This window comes from Dermacentor andersoni, chromosome 5 (assembly GCF_023375885.2).
Source record: "Dermacentor andersoni chromosome 5, qqDerAnde1_hic_scaffold, whole genome shotgun sequence".
Lineage (NCBI taxonomy): Eukaryota > Metazoa > Arthropoda > Arachnida > Ixodida > Ixodidae > Dermacentor > Dermacentor andersoni.
In genome coordinates this window covers 162,745,651-162,769,858 of record NC_092818.1, presented here as the reverse complement: position 1 = coordinate 162,769,858, position 24,208 = coordinate 162,745,651, and the positions used below count along the sequence as shown (strand labels likewise).

Below are 24,208 nucleotides of genomic sequence, written 5' to 3'. Positions count from 1 at the left end.
CATCGCCACCGTACGGCGAGTGACAGGACAGTTCTCTCACAATTAAACAGCATCAAATAATCTATATCCTGCTCCTGAAAATAAATGCACACTCATCGTGATCACCACTTGATCCTTTTCTGCCTGTCGCGCTGGATTAGTTGCTGGAAACAAAACACGCAAAGCCTGCACTTCGTTCCCGCCGCAAACAGGTTGAATTGTTTCGGAAACGCAAAAAATCAAAGAAAGCTCTTCGGGAAAGAGTCATCCTGGGAAGTATGGTAGTCCGCACCAACGTGTTGGCAGGACACTTCGTGGAGGAGCGCACAGGTGGGTGGGCACAACCAGCGGAGGACGCGAGCGATGCAAGATACAGAGATGGCGCAACATTGGGCAGAGGTCTACCCTCTCCTCTAGCGCATACACGCGCGGCGAGAAGAGGGGAAGCTAAACAACGACTGCAACAATTCATATACAAAGCAGGCGTCGGCGGCGGCGGCGCGGGGCTTCGATTTTCGAGCCGACGCCACAGCATGCCGCCAAGGGCGCTCCGGCGTCCTCCCCCCCTCCCCCCCCCCCGGCGGCGCGCTCAAAGTGGACTCCTCTGACGGCTCGCCCAGCCAGCCTCGCCAGTCTGGCGAAGAATGCCGCCGGAGCGGCAGCCGTACTGGCTGCGAGCAGTCGCCGGGAGCCGACTCGTCGTGTCTGCGTTGTTGCGCCGCCGCCGTGTTTTGCGTTTGTAGACACCGTCGGGCCTGGCCGCGAAGATCATGCGGCGCCGTGCGACCCGCACATCGCCTCGGATCGCTGCCGACAACGTGGCCCACCGGTCGTCCGTGCACTTCACCGCAGCAGTAATCGGCGCTGCTGCGTCTGCAGACAAGCTACTACTACAGCTGCTGATTTCAAGGGGTTTGTTTGGTTGCGCGGCGGGTGTGTAGGCCTAACCGTTTAACGGAACTGACTGTGCGTGCATGCCAGGTTGAGGCTGGTGTTCTGGTTCGGTCGGCTGGCTTTCCGTGCTCGTTGGATCGCCCTGACGAGTGAGTTTGTTGAATAGGAAGTGCCGGGAAGTTCCGTGCACACGGGGCTTGGTGCGCGTGCGCACCTGTCGGGGGAATTTTGTCTGTTGGCGCTTGGGGACAAACCGCGCATGACTTTTTCGAGCAACCGCTTGGAGCTTCTGCCCGCATGCCTGGCCGCGAGACGGATTTCTACGAAAAGCGGCTGCAACGACGAGGTTCGTCGCTCTGCTGTTGTCAACAACGGCGGCACGAGTCGCGCATGCGTTTGGATGCCGAGTGCGTGTGTGTGTGAAGTGTCGTTCCCTTGCCTGGAGGTTCTCGCTCGCTGGTTTCTTTCACTCAAGCTGAGGATAACCCCTCCTTTTTTCCTACGCCCAGATCTCTTCGTGTCAGATGCCATTCATTGGTTCAAGTGCTATCCATTTAGACAGACGTATGTCTCGTGATACGAATCTGCTGTATGTATGCAAAGGTCGCTCAGCCGCGGCGACGGAAATCGAAGCGACCTTCGTGGCTTGTGACGGATGACAACTGTGTCGAAGCAGCGCGTACTTTCTTTCTAATTGGGACGACCACGTCCACGGTGCTGTGCTCTTGAAATGACTCCGCTACGACTTCTCGTCGTCGTGCTTCTGTTGGCTACGCTCATCCGTGAGTATTGTTTCTGAATTATTCCATCGGGGATTTTCGCGCTGTGTTTCTCATTGTATTGTACATCACTCTTCTAGAATCTTTCGTCTAGACAAGTGTCCTGACAAAAGAAAAAAGAGGGTATATATATATACTTTTATTGCCATTAATTTACCACTTCTTTAGTTCAATCAGTAAGTACAAGTAATTTCCCCCATGTTCTCCTTGGTGCCTTTGTTTGTTGGCTTCTTATGATTAATAAAAATCGGACCGCTACACCATCTCGTTTACACACGCACACACGTACACATTATATATATATATATACATGCAAGCTGGGGACACCATGCTCGATACCATACGTCCGAAGAAGTGCCCCACTGCCTGAAATTTTCTTTAGGCATATCTTCGCATACATCTGGACAGATGACGATGGCTTACCTCGTCCTGATCCATATAACGAGTCCCAAAGTCTTTCGAGGTCAGCGCCAGTGTGCCGAGCTGAAGTCAATGCTACTGCCTAACGTGGTTCATGTAAGCAAGTATGATAGACACACTAGGGCACACTAGACCAAATTTCCATCAGTAATACCATGCTAAATACGCCGGTTCTCGTCCCTGATTCTATTCCAATCTTGAATTCTTAGAAAAGTAGTCCAGTATCATAAAATCGAAAACGCAACATGTAAGGCTGTATACGTACAAAAGACTCCATCGCTTGAGCGGCGACCTTTGTAAGGCTTGCTGTGACGTCCAAGTTAGCCCCGTGATTCATGGAAGCAGAAGTAGGCATGAAGTACCAAGGACGGGAACGTTTATACAGGTGTCGTAGTGATTCACAGCATCCGATGTTTGCTTAGGCAAAGCGATAGGCGGTGGCGTTTGCAAATGCTGCTGGTATCTGAATACCAGTTGCTTCTTAGTGAGACACGGTCTGTAAGCCAAGCGAGTCTGTTGCACCACATTTTCTGCTAAGCCTAATCACGACGTGCTGCTGCATAATCACGCTACTGTACGAACGGTTTCAGATAATGAAGTGTCCCCATAGCTGTAGCCACTTCATCCTGGTATGGGTGAAATTCAAGAAGGTGTTGGAAATTTCATTTTACCTTTCCGAGCCACGTTCTTTTTTTATGAACATATCAGAGCGATTCTTTTCCCTTTTCTTCTTTCTTTTTTTTATTTTGAAGGCGTTATGATGCGACTTGGTTACATTAGCATTTAAAAGCAAGACCTTCATATCTGTACTACAGTATATTCCCGGCGCTACATCTGTACTGTGGGTATATTGCCTCCATGGTAAGCATAACCGGGCAGACGCGAAGGCTCATTGATGCGAAAGAAAGAAGGGGAAGATTTTGGAAACCGGCAATCAAATCTGTTACCGTTCCCTCGGTGCCATAATGCGATACGTAACCGCAAACCCTCAAGAGCCACGATATTTTGCACGGAGAAAATATATGTATCTCAGTCGATAAGCGCGCTACCTGGTGGGTTGACTTTATAGTCTGCAACAGTAAGGTTTTTGCAAAGCGTTTCAGCACGTTACTACACCCTTTAGCTTCAGGCTCTTGCGCGTGTCAGCATATATGATGAACCTGTCGCCCCAAGCGGGTGCCGACTTTCGTGATATCTACATCAACGAATTGGCAATGACTAATGAGCGAAACATAAATATAGTGCGATAATTAAAGCTCTTATTTATTGCATGAAGAGGTTTAGTAGTGTGTAGTTTCTTTCTTGGCTCTACATTGTGTACCTGCGTCTGCCTCTGTAGCTGTGTCCAAGTTTTGCCTATATACTGATTACCCCAAGAGGCTTAGGACACTATAGAAAATGTGTTCGGCCGTTCTCAAATGAGGACTATGATGCTTCCCAAGCGCTGGCGCAATGACGGCTACATAGCCGACATTTTCGCTCGCCCCTGACACACACAAGTAAAAGATTAAGTAACTTAGGCGTTAGGCATAATGGTTGGTGGCACACTGTATACCTCAAAGGCGCCGAAAGTGATCGCCTGGAAAGTAGCTTGTTCTTCAGCGACGCGGTTGTAATTCATTCGACCCGATGACCGCCATCTTCTCGGGCGCGAACAGTTGAAGGGTCCGCCTCCAAAATCTGAGGATAGAGGAATAAAATGCTCTACTGCCGACACTGATGTGGTAGCGCATTATGCCTTAATGCAACAGCAATGTGTTTAAAAGTTTGCGGTTTCAAGCGTGACGGGCTGAGGTTGAACACATTATGAAAGTGCAGGATATACTTATATTGCCCATAGCAGCTTCCTTATTTCGTCTTATTATTTTTCTTTTGGGGGGAAACGATATCAACATACAGGTGTGTCACGCCGTGGACAGCGAACGCTTGATGTGCATTCCCTTGCAAAAATCACGCATGATATTCAACTTTATTCAACAGACATTCTATCGAAGTCAAAAACAATTAAGGCAACAGAGACACAACTGAATGTTTATCAATAACTTGGTAACAACGTGTTTGGTGTGTAACGTTGCCTGCATGCGAAATAGGGAAACAGGCGTATATATATACCTGAGAGTCTGGAAAGCTTCGTGGCTTTGAAATTTCGCGTTCAAGCATAGCGACAATGTTGTACAGGCCGCTGACGAATGTCGCACCAGAAATGTCTCGTAAGCTACGTTTACGTGAACCCTGCAAAGTTGGGGTGACTCGACTTGTTGAGCCGACATTCGTTCCTCCGGTTCGTGTAAACGCTACAGCTCGCCGGGCCAACAAAGCGTCGGTGCTGACTGGGTCAACGCGCCTGCAAGGGTTGGCTCGACTCTCTCGATTCGACTCGCCTTCTGCAATAATTGTGTAAACGCGGTCGTACCGGTCTGGGTCATCCCGACTTCTCTGACTCTGTCTGCTCGCGTCATGTAAGCGGGTTCGTGTAAGCGAAGCTTTTGCCGACCCCGAAAACAATAAACTGCGTCAGTGTATAACTGACAGTTGCAGTTGTTGACTAGCTCACTTGCTCTTCTCGGTGATTAACTGTTTTTTTTTTTTGTGTGTTTGCAAACGAAATAACAATAAGATCACTGGAATTTGAAAGCTTTGACGCGGTGAGGGTTTTGAAAAGGATGCCTATTCGAAGGTAATTGTTAAGAAGCACTTTGGGAGGGCTTCTGGATTGTTTTTGGTTGAGCATTATTCTCATATTTTCTCATTACTCGACAAAAGTTTAGATTAAGTCGTGTGAGTGAGGTAACAAATCACATCGTAGGCACCATAAGGTTTCAAGCGCTCGACTTTTCATTTTAGGCGTAAGACCGAGGATAAAGATATCTAGGAATTGTGGCGGAGTGACCAGCGTTGTGAACCTGGCAAACGAGAGACTCAGTTATACGCACTGCATTGGACAACAGTGGCAATGCGGTTTCGGCTATCAAGGGTCACGTGTGCAACTTACCAGCTACAGCGGCCCTCAAGATGCCCCTCTCCACGTACCGCAACAGCCCCTTCCATAACCAAGCTATCCAGTGATCATTCCCAGCCGCGGCGGCCGCATTTCAAGCGGACATGAAAAAAAAAAAAAAAAAAAAAAAAAAAAAAAAAAAAAAAAAAAATCGCGCACCGTACGTTGCGTTTACATCAGAGAAAACAAGGGGGTCAAAATTAATCCATAGTTATTCCAGAGCTTTCCGTTACGGCGCCTCTCTGAAGCAATCGACAACTTGAGGAAACGGAGCCACGGCTTGGGCCGCATAAGGCGTAGGAAAGCCCGCAATCAAGGTCGGTCATCCGTCATAGCGCCGGAAATTCAGCGCTCCCCGAACGCAGCCGGACGTCCGCGCCGGAAGCCGGCTTAATTTGGTAGTTTTCTTCAGGACCACACGCCGCTGCTTAAGATTATCGCAGTCCTCGAGAGGCCTCGAGGTTCAGGCATAGACTGTTGCTAGGCTAGAGGTGGCGACGCGGTTTCTTGACATGACACTACTGCCTAGCCGGTAGCAAATTAAAACTCAAGGCGGAGTTGATTTCACAAACCAAAGAGAGCGGAATAATGGGCGTGCTGGTCGCATAAATTGAAGGGAAGGCCCAAAGTATGTATTCGCCCAAAGCGGTTTGGGCGAATACATATTTTTCAAAAAAAGGGTCATCTTTTGTGTGTGTGTGCGTGTGTGCGTGTGCGTGTGTGCGTGTGCGTGTGTGTGTGTGCGTGCGTGCGTGTGCACACACACACACACACACACACACACACACACACACACACACACACACACACACACACACACACACACACACACACACCGAACACGTGTTTATTCCGTATCAAGTGTTGACGGGGACAAACATTTTGCGTAGATCGGCGACTTTAAATGGGAAACAAAACGGAAACATTAATTCGGGCTGTACGAGCAGACTGTTAGCTAAACGGCCACACTCACGGTGATACGAAGTTTGCCAAGCCAGAAGACACGCCAAAAGCAAAGATGTGTTGCCGGCGCCTCCCTGGAGTTCTCGCACCGGCATGTCGTGGATTTCCACTGAAAGGACGAAAGTGATCACAGATTACCACTGTCTCGCGTCAGCTGACGCCCTGCAAGTTTCCTCGTGTAATCGCACCGTCCAGTTTCCTGTCGTCCTTGAATCTGTTTGCCATTCCTTGGCACTCATTCTGTTACTGTAATAGGCCACCGGTTACCTGCTGCGTGTAGACATTACATGGCCCGTTGTCCCTTCTTCTATTTCTCTTGTTTATTAACTGCGACAGTGCATGAAGTGTGGCTATACTGAAGAGCTCGTTATCCCAAAATTGTATAAAGAAAAAAACGTCTAATCCTTTGAGAAGAAACCAGCTTTACGTATGCTAATAGCACAACATAAAATTGCAAGTACATGTCACGCGTAATGTATACAGTTAACGCACGACCTGTGATTACAGGCAATTCGTGCCGAAACGTTGAACTCAATCTCGTTATCTTCGGTCGAGAAGGCAATAAATTCATGTCTCCTCCCATCTGCGCACGCTCCCACGAGAAGGCTTGTATCTTCCTATCTCAGGGCGAAGACAATAGACCCTCAGTTTACTTCGGTCGTTCAAGAAGAGCTTGCCTGCATCAGTACCGCGGAAGCCGTTGCGCGCTTCTCTCGTGTTTTCCGCGGAAGGAATTTCTGGCGTTTATTTTTGCTCATTGCGCATCCGGGTGTCCGCCTTTTCTTGTGCGCTGGATGTATATTTGCGCCCTCGCCGCTGCGTGCCGCTGAGGGATTCGCTTGTTGAGAAACTTGGATTCTTTTGTGGGCGTGCGGATTGATAGATGCGCGCGCTTGGCCGGCGCGTTCGACGAGCGCGCCGCTATAGCGCGTTTGCAAGGCGTAACACTTTGCAGACTCCGATCTTACACACACACACACGCGAGCGCGTACAGGCTGCAGCCCCTTATGCAATGCCAGTGATCGTCTGGCATGCGTGATTGTTATCGTAAAAGAAAAATCCGAGCGCACGACCTCGCGTACGAGATTCCGTTGTCCGAACCGTGGAGCTGGAACGCATCCCATCCACCCTTCCTACCGTCTTCGTCTTTCGTAGTAACTTGCATAAGACGGATAAGCAACTTCATTGAACCGAGAATGAGTTATTGCGCGTCAGGAGCCTCCTCAGTTCAGAGGCTCTCTCTTATACGCTCAGCCAGACAGGCTGTTTAGATATAAGGGACTATGGGGAACCAGCGCTGGATAGGCGGCGCGTCGAAAAGAGTGCGTTGCACGCCGCCCTGGCGACGAAACGCGGCATATTCCAGCCACACAACCAGACGACACACACACATACGCAGCCGTATTATAGTTCGTATGTTTCCGTTTTCGCGCCGCTTCAAGTGGACAGTTTTTGTAAAGAAGCTAGCGCCATCAAGTGAAGAAATGACGAAAGAAGCTTTTTAAGCTTTATATATTTTTCACAGTGCGTCGCGGCGAGCACGTGTGTTTCTTTAACGGTTGCGTCGTGTATCGATGCCATGCTTGCGTGGCTGCCTGCCTCGCAGATCTAGCAGTTATGGCTCCGGTCGTGCTGCGCTATGGTTTCGTAAGTATTAGTTGGCCTGAAGATATTCCATATTTCTCTGGCTAGACACAAAAATTCTGATGTTACTTCGCCACAGCAGTCAATGGAGAAGAAAGCTTTATCGCATCACGACTCGCGCAAGCATGGTTTGAGTGCTCCGCTGCTTGATCCGTAACAATCCTGGCTACATTTGGCACAAATTACATAAACTTGCCGGATGCATCTCAGCGCCGATTCCTCATCCGCATGCGCATTTTTATAAACACATAGGTGGCTTAGTCGCGCGTGTGCCGGCACTATGCGCATACAACTCGTATTACAAGGCAGCTTCCCTCCCACATAATTCTTGGCAATGAATGGATAATTTTTACCTTTCGTATCGTTCACTTGGTGCGGTGGCGTTGGAAGGGGCTTGGCAGTGGCATTGCGAAGGAAAAATGGTACATATGCCGGATGGTGCATGCTATTGCTCATTTTGTTTCCGACGAAATACCGACTGCAGATTCTGCTGTTTGGTACTGTCTGCCATGGCTGACCGTCTTCACTATCGAATAAACCAAGGATACACGCGAAATTTGATTTAGAAACCAGCCCGACACCGCTTGACAGGGTGACAAGACGGGAGCTTACTCCGCTCGCCTGACTGCTTGGATCCAACGCCGCCTCCGTTCTTGTTCGTAGGGTTTAGATGGAAAGACGCAGAAGGATACATCCTCCCTCATCCCGACTTAGTTGTGGCACTTGTATACGCAACAGTATCGTCGGCGCCCTTTTGTTTTCCTTCGACTTTCAGGGCACGCAACGCAATTTTCGTCCGCGGGGGAGGCTGCATTGTGCACGTTCTGACCGCCAGGGCGGCGCTGCAGGCGCCGTGAAAACTCCAGCGCTGGTTCCCCATAACTTACGTTTCGCTGTTAGCCATGCATACTAAAAAAAAAAGGAAAAAAAAACCTAGGTAAGTGCGGGTTCTGCGCATGCGCGCTCGCGCATTTCTTCTTTCTCTCTCTCTCTCTCTCTCTCGCGCGCGCATGTTTGTGTGTGTGTGTGTGTGTGTGTGTGTGCGCGTGCGTGTGCGTGCGTGCGCGTGCGTGCGTGCGCAAGCTAGACGACTTCCGTCCCCGCTTTTTCCTTTCTAAAACTCACTAATATCTGATGGAGTTTCACATCTACGAATTCCATCGGGGCCTGTGTGAGGAACGGCTTCGGAGTGTCATTCGTCGTAGGAGTGTCATTCATGGAGTGTAATTCGTCGTCGACCGAAAGGGCTGGAAGGTGGAACGACGATTAGCGGAAACCATTTCCTTAATAGACACCATGCAGTGTATGGTATGAAATACAGTATATTGTGAGATAAACAATAGGAAAGCTGTACGCTAGAACGGTTTTGCTAACTTTTTGCTACCAAATGGTTTATGCGAAAGTAGAAACCGTTTGTTAAGTGAGCAATATAAATCCTCACGTTCCTAAAGGAAAAAAAGGAAATACGAAGAGAGAACGTATGTGTGGAAACGTTACGCTTACTCTTTTGAAGGTGCTTTTCAACCGTCGAAGGGTCTTTTGTTCGCTCTTGCTTCTATTGTACCACGACCACCAGTTCACAAAGTCTGCACAGCACCTCCTGCTGGGAATGCGTCTGTTTCTGTTTGTATATGTGTCACTTGCGCACTCGTGTAACTAAATTATATATGAGAAAAACTGCGTAGAAAGCATTGGCATAATGACGGAACACGAAAAGTAAAGAAATCAAAGGTAAAAAAATAGTTCGCAAGATAGCATGGTAACAGAAATAGCAGTCGATAAGAAAGGATTTCGATTGTCCCTATGCAGGATCTCTTAGCCGTGGCCGCTTACAGTAAGCGGAATACTAATATAGATAAGTCTTGGTTCGTCATAGCCGACACTGCTGCATAAAAGAAAGAAAGAAAGAAAGAAAGAAAGATGGAAGGAAAATACATGCAGGTGTCAACGGCGTTCGAGGGGAAATAACACGAATAGGTGCTGTGCGCAGCGTATACCGGTGACGCGAAAAACGCGTTACCGAGCGGGCGTTGTCGCATTTTGCTGTTGTATATAGGCACACACACACACGGTTGTGCGCTCTGTTTCGATCGCGTGCCGCGGCACCTTGATTCGTTAATACATCTACAGCATTCGTTCCGTAAGGTCACCGCCCTGCTTTGCATATACTATATGGCCTGCCGAACGTGTACAGTTGCGCCACGGACTTCAATTATACCTGGCTGCGAGGTGCGGCTTCTTGGAACGCCCTTCTGAGCCTTTTCTCGAAAAGTCGAAGTTGGGAGAAAAAAAGACAGTTCGTGTAGGAATTCCCTTCCATACCGTTGCGTAACGGCGCGAGTAATTATATCCAGCCCGCGCTGTGGGAATCCGCTATGCTTTCGTATATATATATATATATATATCCTTAAATTTATTGTTCGAAGGACGCGAATGAAAAGAATCCGCAAAGCGCCGCGTGCGAAGATATTAATTTCGTTCGGCTTCGTATAGACAACGTAATATTACAGGAGAGAATGCTTTGCGTATGTGCGTTCTTATTCTTGATGATTATTTTTTATCATTATTATTTTTTTTTTATTTCTGCGATAAGCGAAAATGCCTTCTACTGCCATTTTTTTCTTCGGTCTAACAGCATTCGCAGTAATTACGTAGTTGTGCCTTCAGCCGCGGTATAAAAGCAGTCAAGCGCACGTTGGAAGACAAAAGACTTTCTGTTTTGTTTGCTTTTCTCAATTCGGGCTGGGACAGGCCTTTCACATCAAGCCGGCGCCTCTTCTCCCTTTTGTGTGGCTGTTCGCCGTACTAACGCACACATTCACCTTGTAATGAGCAATCAGAAGGCTTTGAGTCTATACATACGTACATTTTGCGCTTTAACTCTCGTTTCCTCAGTGCATTGTGCGCTTCGCCAAAACTCGCAGAAAGCGCTCTGAAACGTCCCCGTCTGTGTTCGTGTCTTCTGCTGCAGGTGAACATTAGATTACATTTGTGGATTACATCTATCCAATTGCAGTTAATTCGGAGTTGCCGTTAGCGGAGTGACGGTGTCCGTGTACCGCTGTTGCACGTGCTCTTTCAGCTCCCTTTGAGTTGAACGGTCGTTAGGTCAATCGCACTTAAGCGGTCGGTGCCACACGTCAGCTCCAACTGTTATTGACATCAAAACGGCAATTGACTTCACCCGAGATCGGCGATACCAGTCGAGACAATTAAGTCAACTGCCAAGATGGCTGCCTCCAGTAATGCGAGTGTGCGTGATGTCGCAAGTTGCTTCTCCTGCGCTTGCCAGGCGTCCTTTTTTTTTTTTGTTGTTACAGTCAGTGACCGTCAAAGTAATCGGCATTTGGGAAGAGCAACTCGGTGAGCCGCGCTCGGCGAAGCAGAGCATCACAAAATCTAGGGCGCACAAATTAAAAAAAGAAGCACGAAATTTTATAGACGGGAACCGGTGGATAGGCTCCAGATTGGCATAGCGATTTACCTGGATGTTGTATAATAATAATAATAATAATAATAATAATAATAATAATGATGATGATGATGATGATGATCATGATCATGATGAAACGCCGCAGTAGAACTGAATGAAAAGCTACTTTTACCTAGAAATACCTACTTCAATATTAATTATTGTCAGAAAAAAATACCGTAAACAGCTTTTATCAGCAACCAACTCTGATGGTGGATCGGCCATGAATCTGGCGTCGCGCGAGTTGAAGAAGACCTTTTTAAAAAATGAGGAACACGAAACGGAATTAGCAATTAATAACAATCTAATATCTAAATATTGCTGTAAGGAAACACGAGACTATTAGAAGAAAAAAAAATATACCAGCATGCAATGGTTGTTGCGCACACAAAATTGCAAATAGCATCGTAAAGGTTCCTGTGCCTAAAATTCAATCGGTGTTGCGCCAAAGGAACGGACACTGTTCGTCACTTTAGGCGAAACTGTGACTTTTCTTTCTTTCTTTCTTTCTTTCTTTCTTTCTTTCTTTCTTTCTTGTCTATGTATAACTTATAATTTTCTTTCTCCGCGCTCTATCCTGCACATGTACACCGCCACCCGCCATCGAAAGATTGGTTGGTCGGTCCTACGTGATACGGCGCAACCTACACTACGGGTATACGCCACAAATCGGGCGGCAGTAGAAAAAAAAAAGTAATACTAAAATAAACACTAAAAATAATTTCGTAAAATAAAGATAAGGTATTAGAGGAACATGAATACTACATTAATGAATAACCATGACAAAGGAGCCTAATTCTGGATACTCCGTCACGAATTTTAAGAAGTGTCGCAAGGGCTCATCCGGTCTGAAGGAGAGACATCGCCAAAGGCGTCGTTCGCGCGTGCGCGGTGTTGAATAAACCGCAGGACGTAATGACCCCCTCCCCCGTGATGACGTGAGTCCGGCGTAACGCACACACATAGCGCGTAACTAGCACTTGGAAAGGGGCCCCGCTTCGCGAGCGAGCCTGAGCGTGCGTACGTTTGCACTCCGCGATATATGCGCGATTTGCACGAGCGCGCGGCGACGCTGCAGCAGAGTTTCGCCAATGTGAAGGGGACTGAAACTAAAGTAAAATAAAATAAACCAAGAAAAGAGCCGCGCGGCGGTGCGGAGACCGCTTTGCTTGCGGGCGCACGACTGTTTGCCCGACGATCCCTATTTCAGATGAGGTTCGCGAAGTTATACAGTGGGACGCAGAGAAAGTGCAGCAAGTTCTGGCGCCGAACACGCGTGGGCCTTTCGAAGGAATCGACACTATATAGCATTGGTATTTGTCTCTCGTTTCTTGCGATCGCCGCGGGCATTTGCTTTCCTTTACTTTTTTTTTTTTTCATCTCTTCCTCACCCACTCTTCGCAGTGCAATCTCGTTTCTTTTTTCTTCCCATTCTTTCCTGTTCAAACGGACACCCCTGTAGGTTGTACTTTCGCGTTTGTTGGCCTTGCGCAGTGCCGAAAGGTACACACACGAGATTAAATAGCTTCTGTGTACGCGGGGGGGGGATCAAGAAAAGGACGAGAATGAGTCGTGCACCGATATAACACGCAGGGGTTTGTATAGCGTATTGGATGTATGCCGTTTATGTATACTTGCGGTTGATTATCCCTCCACGGCACACAATGACAGGCGCAGCTACGAGCGTGATGAAGGACGGAAGTGCCATGGCGTCGGCCGATATATATATATATATATATATATAGCAAATATGAGACCGAATAACAACTTCGCATTGAACGCTCGCTGTATATGTCGGCCTAAGCCAGCAGGAAACACCCCCTTTGTGGCAGCTTCGACTAGTATATACACGCACGCCGCGTACGTCACGCGTTCGCCGGGCATCACCGTATGGTACACGTGCCACGAAAAGCCTGTAGATAACGTGATAACACGCGGAACGATAGTGCCCACGCGGAGCTCTTGTACAATTTGTATACAGCCAGTGATGAGACGTTCCCGCCGCGAGTGAAATAGTTGAACGCCGTGTTTCAGAATTTTAGGGGTCTGTAGCAGTAAGAAAATCTGCACCACACTCGCTGTCACGTTCTGCAATGTCGCAGTAGCGGCGGCTTTGTTCTTTCGCTAAAGTTGTGAAGAATAAATTGCGCACACACACACTTGTCCGCGCCCAGGACGACCGATCCCGTTTTCGCGAAGTGTGAGCCCTCTCGCCGTTATTATCGTATTCGTCGTCATTATCGTTGTCGGGATTAGCGGCCGAGCTGCCGCTGTTATGGGTGGTACATAAAGCTTTTTGATTGATTGATTGATTGATTGATTGATTGATTGATTGATTGATTGATTGATTGATTGATTGATTGGAGTTTATTTCTTTCGGACACAGAAAGTGAAATAAAGCGGCCCGACAATCTCGCTGTCTCCCCTCCATTCCTCCGGTCTTCTAGTGGGCTGTTGCAACAGTAGCTGCGGCTTTCGTGTAAACTCTCGCCGACATTTGAAACGCGAACCAGGTAGGGCTAATAACTAGAGCGTACGGACGGACGGACGACCCTGCGCACGTCGATGTGGAACTGGTGGCGAGTCCGTAGACGACGCTTCACGACGACGGCATGGACGGACGAGGCATATTGAGGACGACAGGGTGTATAGGCCACCCAAAAGTCTAGCACCAAAAGCGCCATCAAGCAGGCGACGGGCTGTGACTCTTTGCACACTTCGCTCTCTTTACACTTCAACCGTCGCGTGTCGCAGCCCGTCGCCTGCTTGATGGCGCTTTTGGTGCTAGACTTTTGGGTGGCCTATACACCCTGTCGTCCTCAATATGCCTCGTCCGTCCATGCCGTCGTCGTGAAGCGTCGTCTACGGACTCGCCACCAGTTCCACATCGATGTCCGCAGGGTGATCTCTAGATGAATGTCATCATTAACGCTGTGTGTGAACTTTGGGTGGGGTTTGCTACCCCACCCCCAGTGTAGGGTAGCAAACCGGATGCTGTTCTGGTTGACCTCCCTGCCTTTCCTACCCTTGTTTTCTCTCTCTCTTGTTGAAATGCGATGCCTCATTTTATCTCTTGTTCAGTCCACTCCTTATGCGGAAAGCTCTGTTTAATTGCAGTGGTTACACGCATTATTTTCATATATTTTGTCTTTGTGCTTGAATACAGTCTTTTCACGTGCAAACGGCCCCATTCTAAAATGACGTGTTGCAGGCACGTACCCAGGATTTTTTTTCCGGGAGGGGGGGAGGGCCAACCCAAGCTAACTGTTCTGTGCGAATGAGGGGGGTACCTTTACTAGTACAAATGTGAATAACGTCCACCATTCGCCATAAAAACGCGTAAACCCACAAAAGAGAAATGAAATAAGGTGTATTTTACAGGTACGCCTGTGCGATACACGTCTCCTTTACTTGGCAAACAAAGAACCACGCCAAATGGACTCGCGCAGGAAAGAAGCGCAGGAAGAACACTGCCAAGTACAAGTAAAGAAGCGAAAGTGTAAAATAAAGATGGCTTTAGTAGAATCAAACCTTAAAAACAGTAGTTGGCAACAAAGGCACACGGATCACGCGGAGTTGTGTTACTCCGCCAGCCAATGACAGAAGCAAACAAAGTCGTCGTCATGCGGCCTTTTCAATATGGCGTCGTACTTGATACCTCCGGAGCGTCTGCTGTTCTTTAAAACTCTTTTCATCGGCGGAAACAATGAGCTGTGCAACAGACATGGACAAAATGTAGCGAGCCTGAGCATTTCACTTTTCAAAAGTCTGCTGTGCAGTTCATTTCACTGCTGAACCCGTTTTACTCATGACACTTCACTGCCAAATGAAGTGAAACTTCCCAACAAATAGTTGTAGCGAAGCAAGCATGTTATTTCTGTTCAATAATGAATTAGGCACTCGCCATTCCACTATAATAGGCAAGGGGAAAGGTATAAAATTACGCTCTAATAATTTTATTTTTGTAGTTACCGCCTTATTTGGGTAACAGAAGAGGTTTGAAATACGAATTATTTGCAGCCTCGCGGAGGAACAGAGGCTGGCGGTTATGAGGGCGTGGGCGGGGCTTCATTGCAGACTTAAGAGGAAGCTTTAGCTCGGGTGCTCTTATCTAAATACATGTAAAAGGAGAATTCGTTTTTCTCAGCAACAACTGCACCAAATTTTACAAAGTTTGTTGCATTTAAAAGAATAACGTAAAGTCTAGTGACTGTTGGTTTCGAATTTTTGCTTTATATCGTCAATTTTTTATTAAACATTATCAAAAATCTAAAATTTTCAGAAAACGAGACTATCAAGTTTACAACTCTGTCTTTCGGCAACAAAGAATGATATCACAATTGTGTGAATTGCATCCAATAGCACATTTAAAGCAGACAAAAGTGATATGTTACATATGAATCTCAAAAAAATGGGTAATATGGAAATGCACCTTTTGCAGAACTCTTGTAAACAACGTAACAAATTCACATAAGATATAAAATCATATATCGAATTTGTCCGCTTTGAATGGTCTAATGGATGCCGTTTGCAGTTATGGATAACTTATGCCAGCTGTGCCTTCTCCAACCATCATTGCTGCGTATAAAGGGCTTCGCGATCAAGGGCTTTTTTTTTTTTGTTATTACTATTATTAATGAAGAGGAAACTAGACCCTCCGTGGGAAATTGAACATTGCGACGATGTATACGTGGCTATAGAAGCTAGGGTGGCATCGTGACATCACAGGTTCAAGTAAATAGAAAGAAAAAAAGTTAGCCGCGTGGGTGGTTCTCGTTTCGCACCGCTGTAGTTGCGCGGCAAATGAAGAGAGATGACGATGGGCTGCAGCTATATAGTTACCATTTCCTCTTGGCGGCTCTTAGTAGTGGGGCCATAACGGACGGAGCGTTGTGCCCTGTTATACGCGTACTATTTTCCTTCTACTATACTCTTGCTTGCTCCTCTGCCCCCCCCCCCCCCCCCCCCCCGCCCTCTCTTTCTTTATTTCTCGCAGCTATTGCAACTTTTACTTAAACCTCCTTCCTACACTCCACATGCATAAGGAAATCCGAATGGGGCCGAAATATCGTCACGCCTTCTCCCTCGTCTCGCCTGCCCCGCACCTCTCTCCGCGTATCCTCGGCTTTCGATTGCGTCGGCTGGTTGGTGCGTGACGGCCCTCTGCGGCGCCCAGAATTCAGGCAGCGAGCCAGTGGCGCTGTTTTGATAGGGTCGTCGACGAGTGACCGTTACAAGGAATGCGCGCTCATAACGGCGGCCGACGTCGCTGCCTTTTGATCGGTCGTCTGCGCGACTCATTTTCCTCCTTTCGCGCCGCCAGCCATGCCGAGCATCGGAGGGAAGCGTCCGCGCGAGTTTCTACTTAACCCAGCCGCGGTGGCTCAGCGGCTGTAGCGTTCAGCTGCTGAGCATGTATGTGGTCGCGGGTTCGAATCCCGGAAGCATTACGACGGGCGCAGAAACGCTTGCGACGTTGTGATGTTCTTTTCTTTCTTCAGTTATATTAAACTCAGAGGAGGCGCAAGAACGGACAGGTGGCGACTCCGCCCTGAAGCTCCGACACCAGGTTTGTGTGACTTAATGTAATTTAGGAGCGTCTGCTCGCGTACGGTTAATTGTTTATCGGCGACGAACGGCTACGCAGCGTTCCAAAGGCATTGAAAAACACAACCCAGCGAGTTTCGAAACCTTTTCTTGCACCCAAAGCCGTACCCAAATACGAGGGAATTAACTTATTAACTGTGATCGAACAGAGAATGGCGCTGGAACCATCATTTCGACAAACGTTGACTTCAGCGACTTTCCCTCTTCGACCATTGTTAATCCCTTCAAGCCTCCACCTGCCTGTGAACGGCTCTCTTGCATGAAGATATGGCTTTGAAAGGATACTTTGCCAGTCCTAAAAGTAACTTACTGTTTCCCTTAAGCGTCCTCTTAATTGCATAAAGACATGGTTTTGAAATGATACTTTGCCAGTTCTAACAGTAACTTACTGTTTCCCTTAAGCGCCCTCTTAATTGCATAATGACATGGCTTTGAAAGGATACTTTGCCATTCCTAACAGTAACTTACTGTTTCCCTTAAGCGTCCTCTTGATGTCTCTTGTAGCCTAGACTTGTCAACTCTCACGTGCAGCAAAGTGTCCAACAATAGAACATCACAGCGCGGAGAGGACGCTCCGTTGCTCTTGCTGTACACGATAACCGACGGGCAACGAAGTAAGCGATCGAGTCTTTCCGGGCAAATGCACGTATGTTGACGCGGAACGTTATCCGTGTGTTGTTATAGTAGGACTCGTTTACAGACGCACTCTCTTAACGCCTGTGCACTGCAGGGCTGGGCCAGTCACGCTCCCGTGAAGCGGAACAGCCCTCTGCGTGACTAGTGCGTGTGTTCGAAGGGTCGAACGATTCCCAACGGGTCTTGGGGCGAAGCCATACTGCGAGCGCGCAGTGCTGTTTTTTTCTTGTGGCTTCTGTCATTCCACCGTGATGGTGATCACGCAAATACGAAACGACAAGAGGGGGCGATATTCATGGATCTGAAAAGGCGTTTTGTTCGTAAGAGAGTTTATTTGTGCTCCCATCGGCTTATGCAAATCGAGGTTCAACTGTAGATGCTTCCGTAATGAATATTTTTAACGTAGCCGTAATTAATCATTAGAGCGTAGTGCTACTGAGCTGTAAAGTTACGAACTCGCATAGAGTGGCGACATTAACTTCGCAATTTTTTTTTTCTTGGCATGAGCAAGTCTAATGGCAGCATTAGCGAGAACGGAGGCTATTGCTACACTATGCGAAACTGTCGATGCAAAGGCGTATGGCAGCTCCACCTTCGATTTCTCAAAGCAGATGCTCGTAACGTCACAGTACGGCAAAGGCTCGCCGAGACTACGATGAACTAATAATGGAACAGTTGCCATCCATTTCGAAAATACACGAAAGCTATGTCTGCGCAAATCTAGCGGGTTTTGTTTTCCTCAGAAGAAACCACCTAAATTCGCAAAATCTGTTCGCATAACGCACTTACGACATTCAAGTGCCGCCGTTTAGAGCGCGAAGTGGGCGAGCGAAGTTGGACCTTCATTTTCTGCACTAAGAAGTCATCTTTTTTCTTAGCTTAAAATTGTGCTTTCTCAGCTAAGATTCATCCGCCGCGTTGGGTCAGTGGCTGTGTCCTCCTGCTGCTAAGTACGAGGTCGCAGGTTCGATAAGCGGCGGCTGCATTCCTACGGGGGCGAAATGACCAACCAGATGTCGCTTCGGGAAGCTGAACAGACATAGGTAACGGTGAAAGGTAAATATAGAAATTTTCACGAAGAGAAAAAAAAATAAACGATTAAGGGGATGTAGACAAAATGCTTGACTAAAAATCATGTATAGCATACCTGATTAGTTCAAGCAAGCGAGGCTCCTATTTGTCACCCCCCCGTTTCAAAGGGGATGCTATTAAATGATCATCATCCTCATCAATCACTGCTTTGTAGCTGACATTTTGGGATATACGTTCCTTTTGCATCCAATGCTTTCGGCAGCTAATAACCAACGACAGATCTGTAGCAGTATCTTTAGTGCTTGCTTTTCGTGCGAAGGACACGTATACCTCTATTATGCGTCCCACATCACGTAACTGCGCTTGACGTTTGCATACTTATTTGCGGACAAGGGCGAGCAAGGCCTTGTCTCCGGTTTCCTTTTCCCTTCTGTATGCAGGGCAACGTAGTATTCGGGTCACCGGTTTTGTTCGCTTTGTTACGTTGCTCCGGGCTGAACGACAGCTTCGTGGTCAAGCGCTACCCTGAATCGTCGGCGCTGTACTTCGTGATTGTCTTGATGTTTGTTAGCTTGCTTGCTTGCACCCGACGCATGATCTCTTGACGGCCACACAGCGAAATCCCCAGACAGGAAAAAAAAAATGAATGTAGTAAAGAAAGAAACCAGATGGCAGGAAAGCGAGATAAATATCCCCCTTCTGCTCCTAAAGAGAGAGAGAGAGAGAGAGAGAGGAAGTGAAAGAAAGAAACGGGGAGGGGGAGGGGAGGGAAGGAGGCCAGCGCTTTGGTGGCAAAGCAGAGAGGAAAAAGAATGGAAAGGCCAGTTTCGCTTAAAGAATGCCGCCTGGAGGGATACAAAATGAAAAGAACGCGTAGAGACGTGAGGTGTCTGGGGCGCAACAAAGGCGGTGCACAGACGGCGACGGCGTCGTCGTCGTTGCACCGGGTTGTGCGGTGTGCCATCGCGACGGAGTTCTTTCTCCTCCTTCTCCACCCCCTCTCTCTCTCTTGCCCTGTGTGTGATGGTCGTGTGGTCCCGTTGGCTCGCCTCCTCACATCTTCTTCGGGCCGAGATCCACACTGAGCGATGCAGCAGCCGCAGCATCCGCGCCTTTATTGCCGCGTCGCCGCAGACGTCGACGCATGGGCGTCGTGGCATCATCCCTCTTGTCCTTTCGCGTAGGGGTGCGCATGTACGCTCTCTCTCTCTCTCTAACCTGCATCCGGGTATCTCGGAAAAACTGGCTGCTTTTTCGTCTTTCGAGCAAGGAATGTGTGTGTCGTTTACTAAATCACGTTACGGAGGCAGGGTAGGCTACATCGAAACCGGCTATTCCAAGAACTCATCTCTAAAAGGTCAGCACCGCGTGCATATAAGGAATAACAAATAACGTGCAAATGAAAAATGCGAGGGCGCGCGCACGCACACACACGCACGCACACGCGCGCACACACACGCACGCACACACGCACGCACACACACACACACACACACACACACACACACACACACACACACACACACACACACACACACACACACACACACACACACACAGAGAGAGAGAGAGAGAGAGAGAGAGAGAGAGAGAGAGAGAGAGAGAGAGAGAGAGAGAGAGAGAGAGAGAGAGTCTGCGACAGTGTGTAAATTTTATTGGGAAGATTCTCTGCGTTGGCTGTTAAGACTTTTGTGAGGGGAAGCGTATCGTCTTCTCGTTAGACTTCGTTACTCCAGTATTTGTCTGCTCGTGGTTGCTTGCTCTTGGGTCGCGACGCGGTCTGTTAATGAGACCTCGGGCTGCACATTCCGCCTCCTCGTTGCCCCCCAGGCCGGCACGCCCGGCGCACCAGGCTATATCCCACGGAGCTCCTCGAGTGAGGGATTTGGGATTCTGGTGACGTGTGTGTGTGGGGGGGAGGGAGGGAGGGTCGTTCAGTCGACTGCCCGCTTGAGAGACCGTGAGGACGCGTGCGGATCGTTGCTTGCTCTCTGCGTTTCTGAGCGCAAGGCATTTGCATTGAAGGCACGATTCTGTATAGCGTTAGGAAAAGCCTAAGCAAGCCACTGCAGCAGAAAATAGGCCAAAGGTGACATCAACGGCGGGATAATGTTATGACTATTTCACTTCTATCCCCTTTACGCGATTCGTGATTGACTCTTGCAGTGCCGCAGCAGCAGCGTCAGGAGATGTCGCTGCCAGTAGTACTGCTCCATGGAGGACGGAAAAAGACTGTAGAAGGTGGCATCATGTGACAACCTTAAAGCCTAGGCATAAGAAATATAAAAGCTACCTACTAGCCGCCAAGCACGCGGAGCGCACGGGAGAGAGTAGAGCGAATGGAGACGGAATAATAATGAGGGCGTCACTAAACGCTAGCGCGAATCAAAAAGTGTAGTTAAAGGGTCGACAACCATGTAGAGCCTACTTCTCAAGAGCGAACGTGCAAATGCGGAGGAGAGGCGGCGTCAGAGGAAATTGGCTTGCTCAGGCTAGCTGCCTAACGTCGTGCTCCTTGCTTCATGCACTGATTTCGTGAACGCCTTCCCGTAGAGGTTACAGCGACTACAATATATTCGCTCGGCGTTGCCACATGGGTGGGAAATACGTGAGGGTATTACAGGAGGGAATAGAGAAATAAACTAGGCGCGGAGAACGACGCAGTCACAAGTGGCTTCGGACAGGACGGCATGGACGAGTGAGGCTATCGACGCCGCACGAGAACTTCTGTAGCGCTCTAACGCCAGTAGGAAAGTAGGGAAGGCACGCAGTGGTGAGGCGCATATCACGTGCGCGCCAGCTGGGAACACTCTCGTCGCGAGCGGGTCCGATCAGACGGCGGAGCGGTGAACGCCACAGCGAAAGGGCAGGCGCTGTGTCCCTGCGGCTAGTGCTGCGGCAAGATGAGCCAGCTGGTTGACCGTGGGCTTTACAGCTGACCCCATCAGATACAGGCGCGGCAACAGCACGTTTGCTTCGCCTCGTGCTGCGTGGGCATGCCCTGAGAGATGCGTCGCGTTTCTTTGACGTGCGGGCGGGCGTGGGTCGTAGAGCGATCGATTCTTGTTGGAGTGAGTGAGGTTTAAGGAGGAAAAGATGTGTCAGGCACTTAACTGTCTCTGTCTGTAGTATGAGAGCACTATATGTAGCAAACGTCGAGCGAGACGCTTGTACATGTAATAGTGTAGATGTAATAAGGAATAGGCTAATGAGCGTCGACCAAAAGACAACTTGCTCTATGTTGGGAGGCGAACCCACATCTTCAGCAGTACGGGTGCGTTGACTGCTTACCGCAGCGGCCGTCTTCCCGTCAACTTTCTTTGGGTATCTGTGCGTACGTGTACAAGACTATAGGCCAGCATGGGAGCGTCAGCCAGCGCGCCACTCACGGCCATGAGAGACACGCTCTATCTCAGGATGATCTGTATATCGCGGGGGGGGGGGGGGGGGGGGGCGCTTCCTGAAAAAAGGTGGAACAAGCATAAATGTTCGCCGTGCTTCTCTAAAGCCCAAGCTGTAGTGGAAACTAACCAAGAGCACTCCATTACGACATACTTCGTATAGCCACAGTTGAACAAGTACTGGGGCTCTTCTGGAGAGCTATCGGTGCTATTGCCGTACTACGTAAATTACAGAACAAAATTGCGGCACTGCGTTTCCTTCCGACAGCGCTGCAGGGTCCCGGAGACCGAGACGGGAGCTTATCGGGGGCTATCAGTCGGACACGCCGGCGTAGCATGTCGACATAGCGCCGGACTGAAAACAAGTCTGCCAGCCGACGGCGACCTGGCATGGCCCGTATCCCCGGTGTGCCCAGAGTGAATAATGCCGCCGGATAAGAAAGTGAGCGAACCACACGTATCCCGCGCCTCATTTGGACGCAGAAGCCTTGGTGCGTCATTTGGCCATCCAGAAAAACTTGCCCACGCGCCATGGCCTCCGAGATCGGCAAGTGCAACAGAGGGCGGTCGATTTCCACCGTAGAATTTCAATCTGTCATTTCTGTCCGCTCATTCCGTAACCAAATGTTGTGTCCACCATCGTGTCCACATGTCCACCATCGTCACATAAATGAAGTCAGTCACGCGCACGCAAGAAAAGGAGGTCTCAGCATCTAGGTTACTAAAGGGAGCAGTACGAGCCTAGATTTATCTGTGCCTGTGATCCTATCTTTCGAAGCCTCTGTTATTGGGTTCAGCCACAGAAATGTTTGCTTAGAAATCCAAAATTACCTAATTCAATCACTATGTTAAACTGATTGTTCCCCTCCCTACCGTAGTTTTTCTTTTTTTATCTATTTGTTATTAGTTTCTTTTTCTTATTTTAGTTCACAGTTTTCTTTTGATTTCTTTTTTACTATAAAAAATTTTACATTGTAAGTTCGAACATCCAAATTATTACTTGCCCTGTTTTTTATTCGCTTAATTTAACCACCCGATTCATGGCCAGTCTCCCACTGTGGTTATACGCCACAACGATTCAGGTCAACAGCAACAACAGTAACTTTAGCTGCTACTGGAGTGTCGTCGCGTTTCCATGGTGATCGAAATTTCGCCGTCCCGTCAGTTGAATTTGGCTATCAAATAGGGGCTCCGAGGAAATAGCGTAGTCTTCATTGCGCATGCGCGATACGCAGATTGTGTGTGCAGTTTGCGTTGGGCACGCTATTTCTTGCGGATTCATAGCTGGTCGATCGCCGTAAGCTCTCCCGAATGCTATCTGTGCCTCAGTGCAAAATAGGCAAAACGACCAGATTGCCGAGTTACTCCATTCGTGAGAAACGAATGCTGGTGTAGGCTATCGATTTTTCTCGATTCACGTAAACCACAAAGGATGAGCGACAGACTACACTTTTATCTTAGCCGACAGGCCGAGAAGCGATAGATGAGCGACAGATAACCACTGTTTTTGGGATTACCCGTCGATTGTGGTAGCTCACTTAGGCCAAACTGGGATGACTAATTTTGCCGCTGCTTGCGTTTGTGAATTCGGCCCAGTGGGTTATGATGAACGCCATAGTGGGGGAGGGGGTGCTCAGGACTTATTTTGACCACCTGGAGTTTGTCAACGTGCTCCAGAAGCACAGCACTGGAGTTTTTGCATTCTGCCTCCGTCGGAATGCAAAAACCATCAACCTCAGGCCTTGTGCTCAGCAGCGCAACGTTATAGGCACTATGCCACCGCGAACGGTCGCCTTTGCTATAGTCTAGTGGACAGAAATGAATCCGCATACGAAGGCAGACATTTCGAATGGTATTAAAACATTTTCGAGCGTAGCACTTAGGCTCCCATTCCTGCGTTTCGCGTCGGCGTCGTCCCTCGGGGTAACGGGGCAGACGAGTACAGCGAACGATTACAGAGCGAACGCGGAGCGCAGCGGGGGATAAAATACCGCGATAGCGAAGAGAGCGCGAGCAAAGTGGAGGAGGAGGGTGCAGCGGAACCATGAGGCAAAAAGCGGAGGATGAGGGTATGGCAAAAGGTGTGAGACAAGGAAAGCGTAGTGCCGCGCAAGACGGGCTCTGCGGAGACGACCGCTACAAGATGGCGCCAGAGTAGCGCGCCGTCGTCTGTTCTCGACCCATACCAAATATGGAAAACGCGCTGCATGAGCGAGGTCTGTCTGCGGCGGCTTCCGTGAATCGCGCCCACGCATCACCCTGGCGCTGCCTCTCGCGATCTCCCGATTAGCGAAGTGGTTGCGCCACACTTCGCTCCGTTTGCAATGGCGCTGTTCCTATACTCGCCGTAGACGGCAATGCAGACGGCTAAGCGGACAGCGGC

General features: G+C 48.8%; 1 protein-coding gene and 1 long non-coding RNA gene across 4 annotated transcripts in view; one reads left to right on the top strand and one right to left on the bottom strand.

Annotated features, from left to right (window-relative positions):
• LOC140218624 (uncharacterized) overlaps window positions 1-24,208 on the bottom strand; it is a 101,838-nt gene that overhangs the window by 28,437 nt on the left and 49,193 nt on the right. The window contains exons 3-4 of one of the 2 annotated variants that reach the window (XR_011894832.1): window positions 6,044-6,142; window positions 3,628-3,752 (exon numbers count right to left, since the gene is read on the bottom strand). This is a non-coding gene — a long non-coding RNA (uncharacterized lncRNA). Of the gene's footprint in view, window positions 1-2,452; window positions 3,753-6,043; window positions 6,143-24,208 lie in introns of those variants that run through there. The other variant, XR_011894831.1, reaches the window with a different exon arrangement.
• Window positions 575-24,208, top strand: part of wit (kinase protein wishful thinking) — a 121,794-nt gene continuing 98,160 nt past the window's right edge. For both annotated transcript variants that reach the window (XM_055071239.2, XM_055071238.2), the window contains exon 1: window positions 575-1,655. In XM_055071239.2, coding sequence (XP_054927214.1) covers window positions 1,604-1,655 — 52 coding nt within the window. In that variant the 5' untranslated portion in view covers window positions 575-1,603. The remainder of the gene's footprint in view (window positions 1,656-24,208) is intronic.